At 46.2% G+C, this 18,279-nt stretch overlaps 1 protein-coding gene across 2 annotated transcripts in view; it reads right to left on the reverse strand.

Annotated features, from left to right (window-relative positions):
* CLCN6 (chloride voltage-gated channel 6) overlaps positions 1 to 18,279 on the reverse strand; it is a 38,999-nt gene that overhangs the window by 12,583 nt on the left and 8,137 nt on the right. For both annotated transcript variants that reach the window (XR_494504.3, XM_007980533.3), the window contains exons 3-13: positions 14,303 to 14,368; positions 13,533 to 13,598; positions 10,677 to 10,743; positions 7,118 to 7,224; positions 5,975 to 6,101; positions 5,244 to 5,311; positions 3,587 to 3,645; positions 2,585 to 2,717; positions 1,554 to 1,667; positions 1,150 to 1,316; positions 457 to 583 (exon numbers count right to left, since the gene is read on the reverse strand). Coding sequence is in view for 1 of the 2 variants with exons in the window: in XM_007980533.3 (XP_007978724.1) it covers positions 457 to 583; positions 1,150 to 1,316; positions 1,554 to 1,667; positions 2,585 to 2,717; positions 3,587 to 3,645; positions 5,244 to 5,311; positions 5,975 to 6,101; positions 7,118 to 7,224; positions 10,677 to 10,743; positions 13,533 to 13,598; positions 14,303 to 14,368 (1,101 nt within the window). In the remaining variant the exon portion in view is untranslated. The remainder of the gene's footprint in view (positions 1 to 456; positions 584 to 1,149; positions 1,317 to 1,553; positions 1,668 to 2,584; positions 2,718 to 3,586; positions 3,646 to 5,243; positions 5,312 to 5,974; positions 6,102 to 7,117; positions 7,225 to 10,676; positions 10,744 to 13,532; positions 13,599 to 14,302; positions 14,369 to 18,279) is intronic.

Here is an 18,279-nt window from a genome sequence, read left to right on the forward strand (position 1 = left end):
GATGCTGGGAAGAGAGGAGCCTCCTTGCCCTGACACAGACATCTCTTCCTCTCATTTCAAGAGTGACTGTCATAGTCACAGAGGTGAGGAGGTGGGTGCTAAGCCTCTGGGCTGTGGCCCCTTCAGGCAAAGGGAGGTGGAAGAGTAACTGGGGCTCGGAAAGCACCTTGCTGTCAGCTTCCCAAGTGTCTGTTTCCCATGAATGTTGTTCAACAGAGAGGAGTTCCCTCTGTGACGCCAGGGCTGTTCACAGAAGTGGCAAAGACATAGGACATTTGGTGTGCACCTGCTCTTAGGTAAAAAGATGACTACAAATTCCCGTATCTCTCAGCGCTCGGGTATGGGTGTGGAAGGATGAACCCAACACATCTATCAGTTCTCAACAGAGGAAGGTCATACATTTCTGGATTCTTCCTCGTGGGTATGGGATAAAGATAGCAGGTGCACTGGGGTTACCTGGAGCTGGAATGAGTCATTACCGATTTGACTCGAGGAGGACATCTGTCGGCATTCTCCCAACACCATCGAGGCCACAAACACCACCACGGTGGTTACCAGAGACACCAGGAGGCTCTCCAAGACTCTAGGAGGCAAAGCACAGCTGTTATTAACGCCACAGAAAGAAGCTGCGGTCTCAGGAATTCAAAACATAACCCTGCCTACCCCCAACCCCAATTTCTCCAAAGAGCATTCACAGCAGCCCCTGGTCAGTCAACACGTGTGCAGAATTCATCAGTGACTTGCTGTATTCCAGCAATTTGTTTGTAAAAAGTGGGCAGTTAAAGTGGGCTGCTACGTCCACATCATCTCTCTCCAAGGAATGAATGGCTTTCCATTATAAGTCCTGGGGCGAGAAGTCTCCTGAGAGCAAGCTGCTCGGCAGGGTCATGGTGACCCTTCTGACCTTGTCATGTGTCCAAGTGGCAAGTCAGGACAGGCAGGGAGTCAACCAGTAACTCTGACATAAATTAAGCTGGCTCAGCCCTTTGGCCTGTCAAGTAGGGCAGATGCATGGCCGTGTGCAGATTCTCAGTCTTAGATGAGAAATCAAAGCCATGGAGGCAGGGTCTGCTCCTCGGGAGAGATGGCGCGGCCCACACCAAGCTCACAGAGCCACAGGAGGCTGGGGGGAGGCGACTGAGCAGATACCTGACGAGCTTAGGTTTCGGGTGCACGTTTCGCATACGGTACTTTGCAAGCCTCTTGTTCAGACAGTTGAATGTGGCTCCCAGGAGGCCCCCAATGACCCCCATCACGACGAAGAAACCCAAATCCATAGCTGTCCAGAGATGACATTTTTTATCAGAGTCAGAGCACTGAGAGAAGGGGAAAGGGAGAGGGAGAGAAAAACCATAGCAGCCATGAGAACCGGAAGAGACAGAAGAGAAGACAGAAGCAAGAGTGGGGCTGCTTCCCCGCATGGCAGAGGCTAATGGGCGAGACGTGCCCCTGGAAGCTGTACCTAGCCCTCTGCTCATTTCTCTCTGGTCCTTCACTTCACAGGAAATGTTCATGGGTCAAATTAGAAATCCTGCGGGAAAGGACAAACATACCTTAAACTCGCCAAAGTTCAGCAATCCAGGGAGCTGGAAGGAACCCCAGCTTCCAAACTGAATCCCAGAACGGAAGAAGTTGAGGGTGAAGGTGGCAGACATGGAACAAAAGAGCTAAGGGAGAGGTGACAAAACACAAGAAGGTTCAGGAGTGGCATGTCCTACTCTCTACCGACCCCTCCTCCTGGTACCCACTGCTCTATGCAGAGACCTGCAGAATCCACATCAGGGTACGGGGATCTGGTCACCCTTGCAGTAGATACACCCCAGGTGTGACCTACTCTAGATCGGGTTTTAAGAAGCTTCCATTCCAGCAGCCGACTCTACTATGACAGTCTATTTAGAGTCTTTATGGACAAGACCTTGCACCAAAAGGAAGGATCAATGCAAAGGGAAGGACAGCCTGCTCCGAGGGAGGAGACCAGTTCCAGTCCAAGCCCCATCACTTCCTGCTTTATGACAACAGCCAGTTTCACATTTTCATGGCAGGTGATTCATCAAGAGAAGATAACAAGGCCGGGCGCGGTGGCTCACGCCTGTAATCCCAACACTTTGGGAAGCCAAGGCGGGTGGATCACTTGATGTCAGGAGTTCAAGACCAGCCTGGCCAACATGGTGAAACCCCGTCCCTACTAAAAATACAAAAATTAGCTGGGCGTGATGGCAGGTGCCTACAATCCCAGCTACACAGGAGGCTAAGGCAGGAGAATCGCTTGAACTCAGGAGGCAGAGGTTGCACTGAGCCGAGATCGTGTCACTGCCCTCCAGCCTGGGCAACAGAGTGAGACTCCATCTCAAAAAGTAAGTGGGTAACAGCAGTTTGATTTGGGGTTGGGAAGGGTATTGATACAAGAAGTACAGACAGTCCAGTGTGGAGGTTATGGGCACAAGAGCAAAGCTGCTTCTGATCCAGTCGACCCCCCCAAGTCTCATCAAAACGACCATTCCATGTACCAAGTAAGGGACACCGAGTGTAATTCGGGGCCTGTGGTTAAGTCTGGGAGGTGGCTTTCACTGAAGGTCCTCCTCACCACTTTCCATGTGAGCCCTTGGTTCCAGAAGGACGAACCCTCCTCTAGACTGAACAAGGTACCCCCGATTGGGGCCCCGAAAGCTGCAGCAACTCCAGCAGCCGCTCCTGCTGATACAAAGTCTCTCTTGTCTCTGAGGAGAGGAGAGAGATGGGTTATCCAAAAAACAGCCCTCAGCCCACAAAATGCGGTTTCTGATTTCCTTATCATGAACATTTTCTCTCACACCTATGAACTGAACAGGCAGGGATCCTGAAGGGCAGGTCCCTGGGGAGGCAGCCTCTGCCGCGAGCACGCCCACCCGAGAGCCACACACCTCAGCACCAGAGTCTCTTTCAGCACGGCGGCTACTCCGCCTGGGAACAGGAGCCCCTGACCTCTGTGTTTTCTGTGATCTCAGAATCTCAGCCCCCAGCTCAGGGGCAGATTGAAGATTGGCGCGATCACTGCTGTACCATGTTCCCACCAGATCTTCCTTCCAGAAAACCCCAGCATCCGTAAAAACATCAAGGTGCCTTCTGGGTATGTGCCAGACTTGCAGGAATACAAAGAGAAAGTGGTCCGTGACTCTAAACCGGGTCTCTGATTGAAAGAGCCTTACAAGGCATGCAGGTCAGTAACACACACATCTGATACAGGGCTAAAAAGTCTACCACGTTCTGACCCAGGAGGGTGGCTGACCAAGTGAATCACTGGGGAATACAAAATGCCTTCCTAAGAATATGCCTGTCTGAGGCCTTTCTTGGTTGGGTTTTTAATCTGGGACCATTTTCACTTGCCTGAGATGCGTCTAGGGCTTATGGCATGACAAAATAAAAGTCACGATGCTAGCCTGGTGCTTTGGCTTACTTCCAGAAGAAAAGTTCAAAGCCCGCCCCCTTCTCCTACAGTCGGGTTTCCCAGCAGGGGACACTATGCCAGACTAGAGCAAGTATTGAGTCTGACTCGCAGTGCATGAACATGTTGCTTCCAAAAAAAAACCAATTTCTAACCTTTCCATACCTGTCGCTACGGAAATAGGGGAAGTTAAACTGGATCTTCCTTAAGGAGATGCTCTGAAACTAAAGCGAGAGAAAAAGAGAGCCATTAAACAGCCTATTCATATAACCAAATACCACCTGTACCCCAGTAATTGTGCAAAAAGAAAAAAAAAAAAGAGAGAAAACAGGTCGGGGCAGTCTAGAAGGACTGAAACTGCAGGAATCCACAGCACTAGGGGAGGCCCCGCTGCTTGAGCACACCTGGGTAAGTGTGCTGCAGGAAGGAAAGTCCAGAACAGCGACTTGGGAAAAAAGGAGGCCGGGCATGGTGGCTCATGGCTCACGCCTGTAATCCCAGCACTTTGGGAGGCCGAGCCAGGCGGCTGATCACCTAACGTCAGGAGTCAGAGACCAGCCTGGCCAACATGGCAAAACCCTGTCTCTACTAAAAATACAAAATTTAGCCAGGCATGGTGGCATGTGCCTGTAATCCCAGCTACTTGGGAGGCTGAGCCAGGAGAATCACTTGAACCCGGGAGGTGGAGGTTGTAGTGAGCAGAGACGGCACCATTGCGCTTCAGCCTAGGCGACAGAGTAAGACTCCGTCTCGAAAGATAAAAATAAAAAAACTTGGGAAAAAGGAGATCCCCACCCCCATCCTTGGGAGGAGCTTATTTTTCCTGCCCCCAAATTTCTAGGACCTTCTGAAATCCCATTTTGTGCAGAGTCAACAAGTCAGAAAGGAAAAAGGGAAATGGCTGAGCTGAGGGAAGGGGACGCCATTGCGGAAGACTGAGTCCGCTCTGCTCGGCAGCGCCAGGAAGAGAAGGGCCCAGAGCCTGTGCTCGGTCGGCTCCACAACAGCGCACGCTGATGCCCACTCCTTCCACCCCTTGGCTCACTTCTGCCAGATCTGGTGCTTGAGGCAGTAGCAGGAGAGAGACCAAAAGACGAGCTCTGGAAGAAAGAATCTTCCCTCCTTCACCTCAGAGACTCCCAACTACAGTAACTCCCTCTTCTCAGGACTGGAGAGGGAAATGACTGTGAGTGACAGTTCACAGGGAACGGAGACTTCTCCAACGCAGCCCAGGGATCTGGAGCAGCCCCTAAGAACGGGAGTTTTGAGGTCTCGAGCTAGTGCCTCAACATCTCTAAACCTCAGTTTCCCCATCTGAGGATGGGGGTAACAGCAACAAATCATTGAAGGTGGCTATGAGGAGAAAGCAATTAGTATATGCAGCGTCTGGCACATAGACCACTCAACCAGCAGCTGTTATTATGACTGTACCACGCCAGCTAGAATCAGCATGGAACTGTGCCTAAAACCATGTCAGTCGATGCTTCAGGCCTCTTGGATCTGGCGGCACTGAGATGATCCACCCCACTCTCTATGGAGGCGCCTGGCGATGGCTGCAGAAGCATCCAGTGACTTTCATCTGCCTGTGTCCTAGTTTTTCTCTCTGTCACATTTCTGCTCCTAGGGTTCAGCAGGGCATCATTAAAACTTCCAAGTATAAGTTATGCCCTTTCCTGAGAGACAGACACATGGTTTTCATATCAAGCCAGAATGGCACCAGGTTCCAATGTGATGTCAGGGGTGTCCGAATGGATTTGGCCCAGTGTAACCACAGACCTCCCACTAGGCCTGTCCGGGAGGCCCACACCCTCTCCCACCTTACCTGAGGGAGGCCAGCTCCCACCACTGAACCACTGTGGATCATGGGGCCTTCCTTCCCCACAAAGAGCCCTGGGCAGGGTGAAAAAGGGAAGACCATTGGTCAGCGCAGAAATGTCCCTGGGTCAGGAGACCTTGGTTACAAAACCTTTTCTCCTGACAACTAAACAGAGATGATCCTAAGACTTTATAAGAGAAAGAACCAAATTCCCACCAAATAAGCTCCATTTCAAGTCTTGCTAGAAGAAAAAACACTCCACATTCTAAATTGCGTGTCAGCAAATGATAGCCTGTGAGGCCAGACCACCAGCTCCCCACCTGGTTTTGCACAGCTTGAGAACTAAGACCGGCTTTTACGTTCTTAAGTGGACAAATGTAAATGGTTACATAAGCATCAACATAAGAGCTTCCATTCTGATTCTTGGCCCACAAAGCCTGAAATATTTACTATCTGGCTGTTGACACAAAAACGCTTGCTGATTTTGACAGAAGCGAATTCCACAAACTAAATTCCAAATTCCAAAACTGAAGAGTGTGTTTGTCAGGTATCTGAATGGTAACATACGAACAGTGTCTCAGTGTCTGCATTTTAAAAAGAGCCCATCAACAAAAAGTGCAAACATTAGTTGTTTGAGGCTGGGCCCTGCAGTTCAAATCTAATAACTGAAATATGTCATGCTTCTTGTCATCTCTGCCCCTTGAGTATTTGAAGGATATAAGTTGGACCCTTCTTACCTCCGGCCACACTGAACAGCACTCCAAGGACCTTGCAGAGCAGGGTCCGTAGACGGACGATTCCTGGCACCTTCACACCATTCAGATAGCATTTGACCTCGGGTATCCCAGAACCTGCTGCCACGGGCTGATGGAGTAGAGCAGGTACACCCATAACTTAAAATCCATTGGTTCTCTGGTTTACCCTCAACAACCTGGGCAGCGGAAGAGGGAGAGCTGGCCACCTTCATTAGCAGCGTCAGCATCACCTGGAGGGCTTGCTAAACCACAGCTGCTGGACCCCATGCCAGAGGATCTGACTCAGGAGGTCTGAGGAGCAATGGGAGGACTTGCCCTTTTTTTTTTTTTTTTTTGAGACAGAGTTTCACTCTTGTTGCCCAGGCTGGAGTGCAATGGCGTGATCTTGGCTCACTGCAACCTCCGCCTCCCGGGTTCCAGTGATCTCCTGCCTCAGCCACCCGAGTAGCTGGGATTACAGGCATGTGCCACCATGCCCGGCTAATTTTGTATTTTTAGTAGAGACAGGGTTTCTCCACGTTGGTCAGGCTGGTCTTGAACTCCCGACCTCAGGTGATCCGCCCGCCTTGGCCTCCCAAAGTGGCCGGACTTGCACTTTTTAAAGAAAAATAATTTCAACTTTTATTTTAGATTCAGGGATTGCATGTGCAGGTCTGTTACAAGGGGATATTGCATGATGCTGAGGTTTGGGATACAAATGATCCTGTCACCCAGGTAGTGAGTATGGCACCCAACAATTTTGTTTTCAGCCCTTTCCCCTTTTTTTCCTCCCCGCAGAATCTGCACAAGTTCCCTGTGAATCAGCATCACCTGGGGAACCTCTCAACAATCAATTCGGGCACCTCAATTCCACAGGTTCTCATGTGTCAGAACTGGGGCTCAGGTAGATTTTTTTAAAAAGTTCTCCAGGGAATTCTAATGTACTGCCAAGGCTGAGACCCACCATCCTAATCTGGATTTTTCTTTAATCTCACCAGAGGGTGAAACCTTTATCTTCAGTGAACAAGAGGCCACTTTCTGCAGGAATCTGCATTCTCAGTTTCCTGACATTCTGGAAGGAGGTGGGGAAAAGGGGTGTGGGACTCTAAAACCTCCTAAGCGAGCAGGTGAATCAAACCACCTCACCTCAATGAGAACAAGGAGGCTTGCCAGGAAGACAAAGGTGAGGTTAAAACCCAGGAGTTCAAGGAGAGAGAGAGCGAGGCAGCCTTTCTGGCTACACTCCTCCACCGCTGCAGAAACTGGGTTAAGGAAACTGTGTTGATCAGCCGAGGGGTGTCCCCGTCATCACGTGAGAGGGTGCAGCTGCTTCTCCTTTGGATCATGCTGTCTGCTGAGTGCACTTTTTCTCCATATATAAAAATTTTTTGAAAATGCCTGAGATGACTGGGTGCGATGGCTCATGCCTGTAATCCCAACACTTTGGGAGGCTGAGGCAGGAGGAACGCTTGACCTTAGGAGTTGGAGGCCAGCCTGGGCAACATAGTGAGACCATGTCGCTACAAAAAATACAAACATTAGTTGGGCATGGTAGTACATGCCTATGGTCCCAGCTACTCAAGAAGCTAAGGTGGGAGGATCGCTTGAGCCTGGGAGGCTGAGGCTGCAGTGAGCTGTCATTGCACCACTGCACTCCAGCCCAGGCAACAGCGTGAGACCTCATCTCTTAAAAAAAGAAAAAAAAAGCTGGACACGGTGGCTCACGCCTGTAATCCCAGCACTTTGGGAGGCCGAGGTGGGCAGATCACGAGGTCAAGAGATCGAGACCATCCTGGCTAACAAGGTGAAACCTCATCTCTACTAAAAATACAAAAAAATAGCCGGGTATGGTGGTGGGCGCCTGTAGTCCCAGCTACTCGGGAGGCTGAGGCAGGAGAATGGCGTAAACCCAGGAGGCGGAGCTTGCAGTGAGCTGAGATCGCGCCACCACACTCCAGCCTGGGTGACAGAGCGAGACACTGTCTCAGAAAAAAAAAACAAAAAAATTGTTTGAGATGCCTTTGACATTAGGAAATACTTCAAACATTACAAAAAGTAACAAATACCCATACCCTCACAACCTCAGCTTTAACAAATCTCCACAATGTGCCATATGTGCTCCAGGTATTTTTGAAAAATAAAACATTCGATATCATTTTAAGAAACAAAATAAAAAAACAGTTTTCCTTCCTCTCTCCCCTGGGAGAAACCATTAACCTGAAATTATTGTGCATATTTCAAGCGTCCATACTGTTGTACACGGCACTTCTATATTCTGTAACTTCCTCTTTTTTTTTCTGAACATTAAGTTCTTGAGAATTAGCCATGTTGATACACACAGCTCTGTGGTTCGTTCACTTTCACTTCTTTTTTTTTTTGAGATGGAGTCTTGCTCATCGCCCAGGCTGGAGTGCAGTGGCACGATCTCGGCTCACTGCAAGCTCCGCCTCCCGGGTTTACGCCATTCTCCTGCCTCAGCCTCCCAAGTAGCTGGGACTACAGGCGCCCGCCACCTCGCCCGGATAATTTTTTGTATTTTTTAGCAGAGATGGGGTTTCACCGTGTTAGCCAGGATGGTCTTGATCTCCTGACCTCGTGATCCGCCCGCCTCGGCCTCCCAAAGTGCTGGGATTACAGGCGTGAGCTACCACGCCCAGCCTCACTTTCACTTCTGTCTAAAATTATTTTTGTTTTATAATCTACAGAAATGACATGATGTCTAAAATGATACCACATGAATGTGCCACAATTTTTCCATTCCCCCATTTGGTGATTCCAGCTTTTTGCTATCACAAAGCTATAATCATCACCTTCGCACATGTCTATGGTTGACGTCTGTAAGAGGAATTTATGAGTCACAGGAATGTGCACCTTCCTTTTTCCAGAGGTTTACTCAGTTTTTCTCTTTTGAGAATTCCAGTTCACATCTTTTGCTTGTTTTCCTTCTATTGGACCATCTGTTTTTTTTTTTCTGATTGTGTTGCAGGAGTTCTTCCTGTGTTCTTTTTTTTGAATCAGTCTTACTCTGTCACCCAGGCTGGAGTACAGTGTTACAATCTCGACTCACTGCAACCTCTGCCTCCTGGGTTCAAGTGATTCTCCTGCCTCTGCCTCCCAAGTATCTGGGACTAAAGGTGCACACCACCACACCAGGCTAATTTTGTATTTTTAGTAGAGACAGGGTTTCACCATGTTGGCCAAGCTGGTCTCGAACTCCTGACCTCAAGTGATCCGCCTGCCTCGGCCTCCCAAAGTGCTGGGATTATAGGCGTGAGCCACCATGCCCAGCCACTTCCTGTATTCTGGATACTAATTATCTGCCTCTTAACTGCATAGTAAATAACCTCTTTCAGGCTGTGGACTTGTTTTTCACTTTATGGTGCTTTATTGTTGTTATTTTGGAGTTTTTGTCTTTATAAATAAAATATGTACTTTGATGTGGTCAAGTTTATTGATTTTTTTTTTTTTTTTTTGAGACAGAATTTCGCTTTTGTTGCCCAGGCTGGAGTGCAATGGCATGATCTTGGCTCACTGCAACCTCCATCTCCTGGGTTCAAGCAATTCTCCCGCCTCAGCCTCCGAAGTAGCTAGGATTACAGGCACCTGCCACCAAGCCCAGCTAATTTTTTGTATTTTTAGTAGAGACAGGGTTTCATCATGTTAACCAGGCTGGTCTTGAACTCCTGACCTCAGGTGATCTGCCTGCCTCAGCCTCCCAAAGTGCTGGGATTACAGGCATGAGCCAATGCACCCAGCCATTGATGTTTTTTCTTATAATCTGTGCCTTTTGGAGTTTTAAGAAATTATTCCCTACTCTTGACAACATATAGTCTCCTAAAGTTTTGTTTTGCATATTTACATTTTCATCTGGAATTTATCTTTATTTATAGTATGAAATAGGAATAAAACTATTTTTCCATATGGATCACCCATGTCCCAGAATCTTTTTTTTTTTTTTTTTTTTAAAGACAGGGTCTTGCTATGTTGCCCAGACACAGCCATGGTGCACTACAGCCTCAAACTCCTGGGCTCACCTCCTAAGTAGCTGGGACTACAGAGATGTGTATTTTTATTTATTAAATAACACAGCATCTTTTATTAAACCATTCAGCACTCCCTCGCAGATGTGTAGTATTAACTGTCATTCACCAAAGTTCCACGCATGTGAGGGCCAGTTTCTGCTTCTCTATCATTTTCCACTGTCTAGGTATTCATACACCAATGTGACCAATTTCAATGACGGAATCCTCAATTGTTTGACTTTTTAAAAATTTTTCCTAACTCCCCAAACTTGTAAATTTTATAAGACTTGATATCTGGCAGCGTCAGGTCCACCTTCTTGTCGTTCAGAACTGTACTGACTCACTACTTTTGGCCCTTTACTCTTCTACACAAATTTAGAAAGAACTTCTGAGTCCCACAACAAATTCTACTGGAATTTTGATTGGAACTACATTAAATTTACAGACTGGGGAGTACAGGCATCTTTGTGGCATCTGTAATCTCATCAACCACAAACATGGGTATGTCTTTGTTTATTAAAGTCCTGCTTTTGCATCTTTCAGTGATCATTAAAAATATTAAAGCTGAATAGCTAATAAGTGGCCCTTCTAATATCATGTTTACTGTTAAACCCATTTCTATGTAAGAAAGAACCTTGGTGACCACTGAAGTCCACGAACACCAGGAACCGTGAAAAGGATACATGACTGTACCACTCCGAACTTGAGTTGGGTGAAGAGTCGCACAAAAAAGTCCACAAAGAGACCCACCTGTGAAGAGCAAGAGATCTATCACACAGCCTTATTTCCAAGTGTAGTACGGGTGTGCTTCTCTTGAAGGCATCTCCTCCTCCACTGCATGTATGGAGGCTGCTCACTAGCCAGCAGCACGTGAATGCACAGCAGAAAAGCTCAGAAGGACGAGATCCCTTCTCCAGCCCAGTCCCACTGCCCCTCCAAAGAACAAACGCAGAGGGTACAGCTAAGTTGAGTGAAGCAATGGAAAACAAAGAGGGAAGCAGGTGCAGAAAAAGATGTGAGACCAAGAAAGACTACTGACACAGGGGTGTCCAATCTTTTGGCTTCCCTGGACCACTTTGGAAGAATAATTATCTTGGGCCACACATAAAATACACTAACAATGGCTGATGAGCTAAAAAAAGAAAATCTCAAAAAAACTCATGTTTTAAAAAGGTGTATGAATCTGTGTTGGGCCATGGGTTGGAAAAGCTTGCTTTAAAACACAACATTCATTTAGGTGTATGCGATTTTTGAATGTTTGTTATTAGCAGGTTCTATTTTATAAGTCATTATTTTGACTTAAAATCATCTTTTTTTGAGATGGAGTCTTGCTATATTGCCCAGGCTGGCCTTGGGCCTTGAATTCCAGGGCTCAAGAAATCCTCCTGCCTCAGCCTCCCAAGTAGCTGGGACTACAGGCACACCCCACTGTGCCAGGCTAGACTTATAACCATCTTACATTCCATAGTTACTCTGGGTAGAGAAAACAACCAAATTCCAATATTCCGCTCTCCAAAGTGCTCAGGGCTTAAAGGAGAACTAGAAAGACTTCTAAATTTATGGATTCAGGATCAAAGGCTTCTTGCCTTTACCTCTGGCCTTCCCTCAAGCCAATGCCTGGAGGCTTTTTAATACTGAAGCCATAAGTGGCCACACATCAGTGGACAAGAGTTGGGAGTCCTATATCATAAAGGCAGGACTGCCTTCCTAAAATACAAAGGTAGGAGGTAAGGTTGCTTCAGCTTGAGTAACCCTTATCTGAAATGCTTGGGACCAGAAGTGTTTTGGATTTCAGAATTTTTTTTTTTTTAATATTTGCATTATACTTGTTCAACATCCCAAATCCAACAATCTGAAATCCAAAATCTGAATGTGCCAATGAGTATTTTCTCTGAGCATCGTGTTGGCATTCAAAAAGTTTTGGATTTTCCAGCATTTTGGATTTTCTGATAAGGGACACTTAACCTGTAGTACTGACAAGTGACAGCTCCAAAGAGTTTGATAAAACAGTAGCACAAACACTAACAACTAGAGGTCTAATGACTAGCTTATCATAGAGAAATCTGCAACCAGAAACATATGTAGCAAAATAAATACCTTGAGATTTCTATTTTTTTTTTTTTTTTTAAGGAGACAGGGTCTCCCTGTGTTGCCCAGGCTGGTCTCAAACTCCTGGGCTCAAGCAGTCCTCCTGTCTCGGCCTCTCAAAATGCTGGGATTATAGGTGTGAGCCTCCGTGCCTGGCCCAACACCCTGAGATTTAAATAAAACAATAAATCAACCCAAGTTCCCCCAAAATGGTATCCATCAGAATGTCACTGAAGAGGGCTTCTGAGTGCCATTAGTCTTACCTAGTAAGACGTTCCTTTACTTGTGGATTTACTATAGTAAAAATTTGATGCACGCCATGAAAATAAAAATCGTGATTGGCCTCTGTGGCTACATTATACCAAACACATGTGTACATTTTCCAGGCATATCATGTCAAATTAAGTAGGACGCTTGTGGCCAGTTCAAGAGAAATGTGGTAAACAGGCTGCTACTGAGAACAGATACCCTATCCCAACACTGTACTGACCGGAATCAGATGTGACATGGATCATTTTGACTGATGCTGATTTTTCCAGCTTCTCCTCTTCATATTTAACAATGTGAAGTCAGCAGTTCTGGTTCCAGACTTTTTGCTATCCTCATCTTTGGCCATGTTTCCAATCTTGCCCTGTGATTCACCTGTGTAGCTGCTGCCTCCACCAACTCTGTTCATATGGGCATATCCCTTCACGCACAGCTGCTGGCTCTGTCTTCTAGATAACGTTAACGACATGCAGGGAGGAGCCCAGGATAGCACCATGAACTCCCTGCATGAAATCAAGATCTGTGTTGTGCCATCCTGTTCACTGGCACACTGTGCTAAATGAAGGGCATGACATTCACAGTTCTGTACCCACGACTTTGCTTTTTCCCTAAAGAGTGATCTCATGCCTGCCTAGAGTCCTAACCAGTAGGTAGGCTGAGGTAGGAGGATCACCTGAGCCCAGGAGGTCGAGGCTGCAGTGAACTATGATCACACCACTGTGCTCCAGCCAGGGTGACAAAGCGAGACTCTGTCTCTATTTAAATTAAAAAAAAAAAGTGACTTTAACATCCATTATTTACTCTACCCAATGCGTTGTCTACCCACTAGGGAGACAGTTATCTAGTTGATCAGGTAGATTATAGATTATGATCCATAATCATATCACAAAAGATAAGTCCTGCCCAAACCTTTGAGCGCTTCAAGAGCACCATCGTCATGTGTCTCGCTTTCATTTCACAAAGCAAAAACCAGGGAAGTATGGAAAACTGTGCCACGATTATTCATTTTAAAAAAAAGAAGGGAAAAAGAAAAGGTACTCTTGATTATAATGATAAGTGTTATAGTGTTATAATGTCATAAATGCTATAATGACAAATAACAATGTTATTCACCAGGCCAGGGCTTTCCCTGTGAGTCCCTCCAGCCCCCTGGCCCACCATCCCTCCAGGCCCTGCCTCCTCACCAGGCCAGTGCAGACTCCAATGGCAAACACCACCATCCACTTCACCGCCTCATACCTTCGACCTTTCTGTTAACACAGGAAAAGAATGATTCAGTTTACAGGGTTATGGTGGCAGATGGGAAGAAACATATCTTGGCCAACCAGTTTTAAGCTAAATTCCACATGGAGAGCAGGCACAGTGAAGATGATGTTGAGATTTCAGGTGCTTTACAATGCAAAAATGATGGACTCCTTAAGAGGCTGGGCAAGCTGCACTGACAGGGGGAACTCTGGTTGGCAGGATAAAGGCCTAGGGAATAAATGCCAACATAGGCTTACCTTGCAGATAGCATGGGTTTGGTTCCAGACCACCACAATAAAGCAAATATCACAATAAAGAGAGTCACATGAGTGTTTTGGTTTCCCAATGCATATAAAAGTGATGTTTACACTATATTGTGGTCTATTAAGTATGCAATAGCATTATGCCTACAAAAATGTACATACCTTAATTAAAAAATACCTTATGGCTAAAAAATGCAAACAAAATGCATGCTATTGGAAAAATGGCACCTTGCTCAACACAGGTTGCCACCAACCTCCAGTTTGTAAAAACTGCAGTATCTGCAAGGTGAAATAAAGCAAAGTGCATAAAGTGAGGTCTGCCTGTATCGCAGGAAAAGGTTCAAAAAACAAGGGGTAAAGATACTTACTGGGAACTTTAGAAGAGAAAAAAAATGCCATGTTAAGACTGATTTGATCCCCAGAGATGAAGAATTGTTAAGACTCACCTTATTATCCATGGTCTCCAAAACTTCCAGGTAAGGGTCATTGATACAGCGATCATAATCCAAACTCTGAAAAAGAGGGAAAGGTGAGTCAAAAAGTCACATCAGGTGAGAAGACCTGCAAAGGGACACACCTCTGGGTTCCTGCTACTCAACATGTGGATGGGCAGAGCAGTGGTACCTGCAGCACCCAGGAGGAGCTGGTTCAAAATGTGGAATCTGGCCAGGCACGGTGGCTCACGCCTATAATCCCAGCACTTTGGGAGGTCAAGACAGGTGGATCACCTGAGGTCAGGAGTTTAAGACCAGTCTAGCCAACATGGCGAAATTCCATCTCTACTAAAAATACAAAATTAGCCGGGTGTGGTGGCGTGCACCTGTAGTCCCAGCTACTTGGGAGGCTGAGGCAGGAGAATCTCTGGAACCTGGGAGGCGGAGGTTGCAGTGAGCTGAGATCGCACCACTGCACTCCAGCCTGGGTGACAGAGCAAGACTCTGTCTCAAAAACAAACACAAAAACCAAATGCAGAATCTCAGACTTCCTGCAGCCCTGCAGCCCTAGGTGGCTCAGATGCACATTACAATTTGAGTGGTGTTGCTTCAGGTCCACACTTCATGCTTTAGGATAAGTTTTAAATTACCTATTTTTAAACTTCCTGTTTTGGCAAAATATGTAAAGACCTTTCGCTATCATGAGCTTTATGAAACTTACTCCATTAGATGTGAACAAAAGTTTCAGTTCGTCAGAACCAAATTAATTTAGAATGTCAATTAGTTATAATTATCTTTTGTAGTTAGTGTCTATGGAAATGAGGTTAGTCACAAGACAAACTAATATGGAAAGTATTTTTAAAAGCAACTTCAACTTTATGTTAGGAAGAGGCACTGACTCAGCTTGGCTCTCGGCTCCTAAAACTTCTACATCTAAAGCAGCGTCCTTTATAACATGCATCACAGAACACAGAAATCCTGCAAGCAACTTGCAGGTATGCCACAGACATTTAGAGAAACAATTCAAAGGAAATCATTTTAGTTGTCTTGTTAGAGAAGCAGCAGTCTGGGCCGGCCGCAGTGGCTCACGCCTGTAATCCCAGCACTTTGAGAGGCCGAGGCAGGAAGATCGCTTGAGGCCAGAACTTCGAGACTAGCCTGGGCAAGATGGTGAAACCCCATCTCTACTAAAAATACTAAAGCTAGCTGGGAGTGGTGGAGCACACCTGTAAACCCAGCTACTCAGGAAGCTAGGGCAGGATAGCTGCTTGAACCTGGGAGGCAGAGGATGCAGTGAGCTGAGATCATGCCACTGCACTCCAGCCTGGGCAACACAGTGAGACTCTTACCTTAAAAAAAAAAAAAAAAAAAAGACGCAGCAGTTTGGCAACAAAGAAAAATGGTTGGCCATGAGCTCTCCTTCCTACAACCTGTTCCTACCCACATCAGCTGGACACTAGCCGGGTCGCAGCCACACTCCTGGACAACAGTTTCACGTCAGCCAAACACATGTGATGAATGACAATTTATTCTATCTATATGTATACCTATAGTCCAAATTCCTTTTTTATGAGTCCTGGAGTACCAACAGGTGACTGAGTAAATCAATTATACACCCAAATATAGAAGACTATACACCAATAAAATGATTATAGTTAAGTCTATATAGAAAGATATGGAAAATGTCCAAAAATTATTTAGCAAAAGAGTAAGATGCAATTAAAAAATAAAAATAAAGCAGAATGGAGAATTAAAAGTATAATATCCTTTTTTGATTAAACAAAATTAGGATTATTTGCACATCAGCATTCATAATGGGAAAGCATCCGTGAGGTAGTGCTCAAGAGGATATTTGTTTCTGGGTGTTGTCTGAAATTCTCATGGCACAAATGGTGTGCTTTTTTATATTTAAAAAAATGATCAGCTGGGCACGATGGCTCACGTCTATAATTCCAGCACTTTGGGAGGCTGAGATGGGTGGATCCCTTGAGGCCAAGAGTTTGAGACCAGCCTGGCCAACAAGGCGAAACCCCGCCTCGACCAAAAATACACAAATTAGCTGGGCATAGTGGCACACACCTGTGATCCCAGCTACTAGGGTGGCTGAGGCAGGAGAATCGCTTGAACCCAGGAGGTGGAGGTTGCAGTGAGCTGAGATCGCGCCACTGCACTCCAGTCTAGGTGACACAGTGAGACTCTGTCTCAGAAAAAAAAAATCTTTTTTACTGATCAGAAAACAAAAAAACACAGTGAGGAAAAATGTACTTTTAGAAACCAGACTCATCCATAAGTGATTAAACATATATGCACATACATATATATTGTAGCGGCCAACGGGACAAGTTTCCCCTTTCACCCTCTGAAGGTCTGCTGAAAGTGAACTGACAAAAGGCAGATTAATGGGAGCAAAGGCATCCAGACTTATTTAACATGCATTGCACAGGGGAACTGCAGAATGATTACCCAATAACCCCAGTGAGGTACAGATGCTTCTATACTCTTCTTCAGAAGGGAAGGGGAAATGGGGATGTGGAAGGAAATAATTCTTAGTGGGGAATGAATGGATCTGGGAGGCAGACATTATCTTGTGAATGATTCTCTTTGGAAATTGAATGCGACAGTGAACAAACAGCGGTTTGGGACAGTTTGGCCGGGGTCTAGGTATGTTGTTTGGTCTTCAGTCTCCTCTGTGAGATGAGTTTTAACATTCCCTGGTTAATGACATTTCAGGAAAGGGATCAAAGACAACTGTGTTCCTCTTTGGTAGGTCCAGTTTCTAGGTAGATAAGGGAACGGCAGAGAAGAGCCTCATCCTGTGCTTTGGGAGAGACAAAGCGTGTTTCTTCAGTTCAGCAAATGATACCGTATTTCCAGGTATCATTTTCTGAGCCCCAACAATACACATACACACAAACAGACTTTGTCTTTTTTCCTTTTTTTTTTTTTTTTTTTTTTGTTGAGCCGGGTATCTTTTGTTTGCTAACAAGGTGAGTGGTGGCTGGGGTCCCTTAGATAGCTTCAGAAAAGAGGCTGGTCACCAGAAAGACCAACGCAGGATCAGCGGGGTGGGAAACCCATCCCTCCAGGGAGGAGACTGAAGCTGAAGGTTAAGCTGATCACCAAGGGATGGTGATGTAATCAATCATGACTGCATAAAAAAAGCTTCCATAAAACTCCAAAAGGACACGGTTCAGAGAGCTTCCGAATAGCTGACCATTTGGAGGTTCCAGGAGGGTACTTGTGCCTGGAGAGGGGATGGAAGCTCCGTGCCCCCCTCCCACGTTCCTTGAATCTCTCCATCTGGCTGTTCTTCTGTATCCTTTGTGATATCCTTTATTAATAAACTAGCAAATGTAAGTAGCGTTTCTGTGTTTACTGACCTGCTCTAGCAAATTAACCAAACTCGAGGAGGGAGTCCTGTGAACCTTCAATTCACTGCCAGTTGCTGAGAAATAACAGATGACAACCTACTACTCTCTTTCTTTTTTTTCTTTCTTTCTTTTTTTTTTTTTTTTTTTTTGCCATGGGGTCTTTCTCTGCTACCCAGGCTGGAGTGCAGTGGCATAATCTCGGTTCACTGCAACCTCCAACTCCTGGGCTTAAGCCATCCTCCCACCTCAGCCTCCTGAGTAACCGGGACTATAGCTGTGCACCACTATGTTCAGCTAATTTTTAAATCTTTGTGGAGATAGGATTTCACCATGTTGCCCAGGCTGGTCTCAAACTCCTGGGCTCAAGCAACCTGCCTACCTTGGCCTCCCAAAGTGCTGGGATTATGGGCGTGAGCCACCACGCACAGCCTGCCTACTACTTTTAACTAGCATCTGAAGTGGAAACAGTCTCGTGGGACAGAGCCCTCCACCTGATCTGACGTCATCAGGTAGACAGTGTTGGCACTCAACTAGAGGATACCCAGCAGGTGTCTGCTGGAGACTGCTTGCTAGGTGTGTGGGGAAACAACCTCCACATATGGGTGTCAGCAGTGTTGC

This window comes from Chlorocebus sabaeus, chromosome 20, assembly GCF_047675955.1.
Source record: "Chlorocebus sabaeus isolate Y175 chromosome 20, mChlSab1.0.hap1, whole genome shotgun sequence".
NCBI lineage: Eukaryota > Metazoa > Chordata > Mammalia > Primates > Cercopithecidae > Chlorocebus > Chlorocebus sabaeus.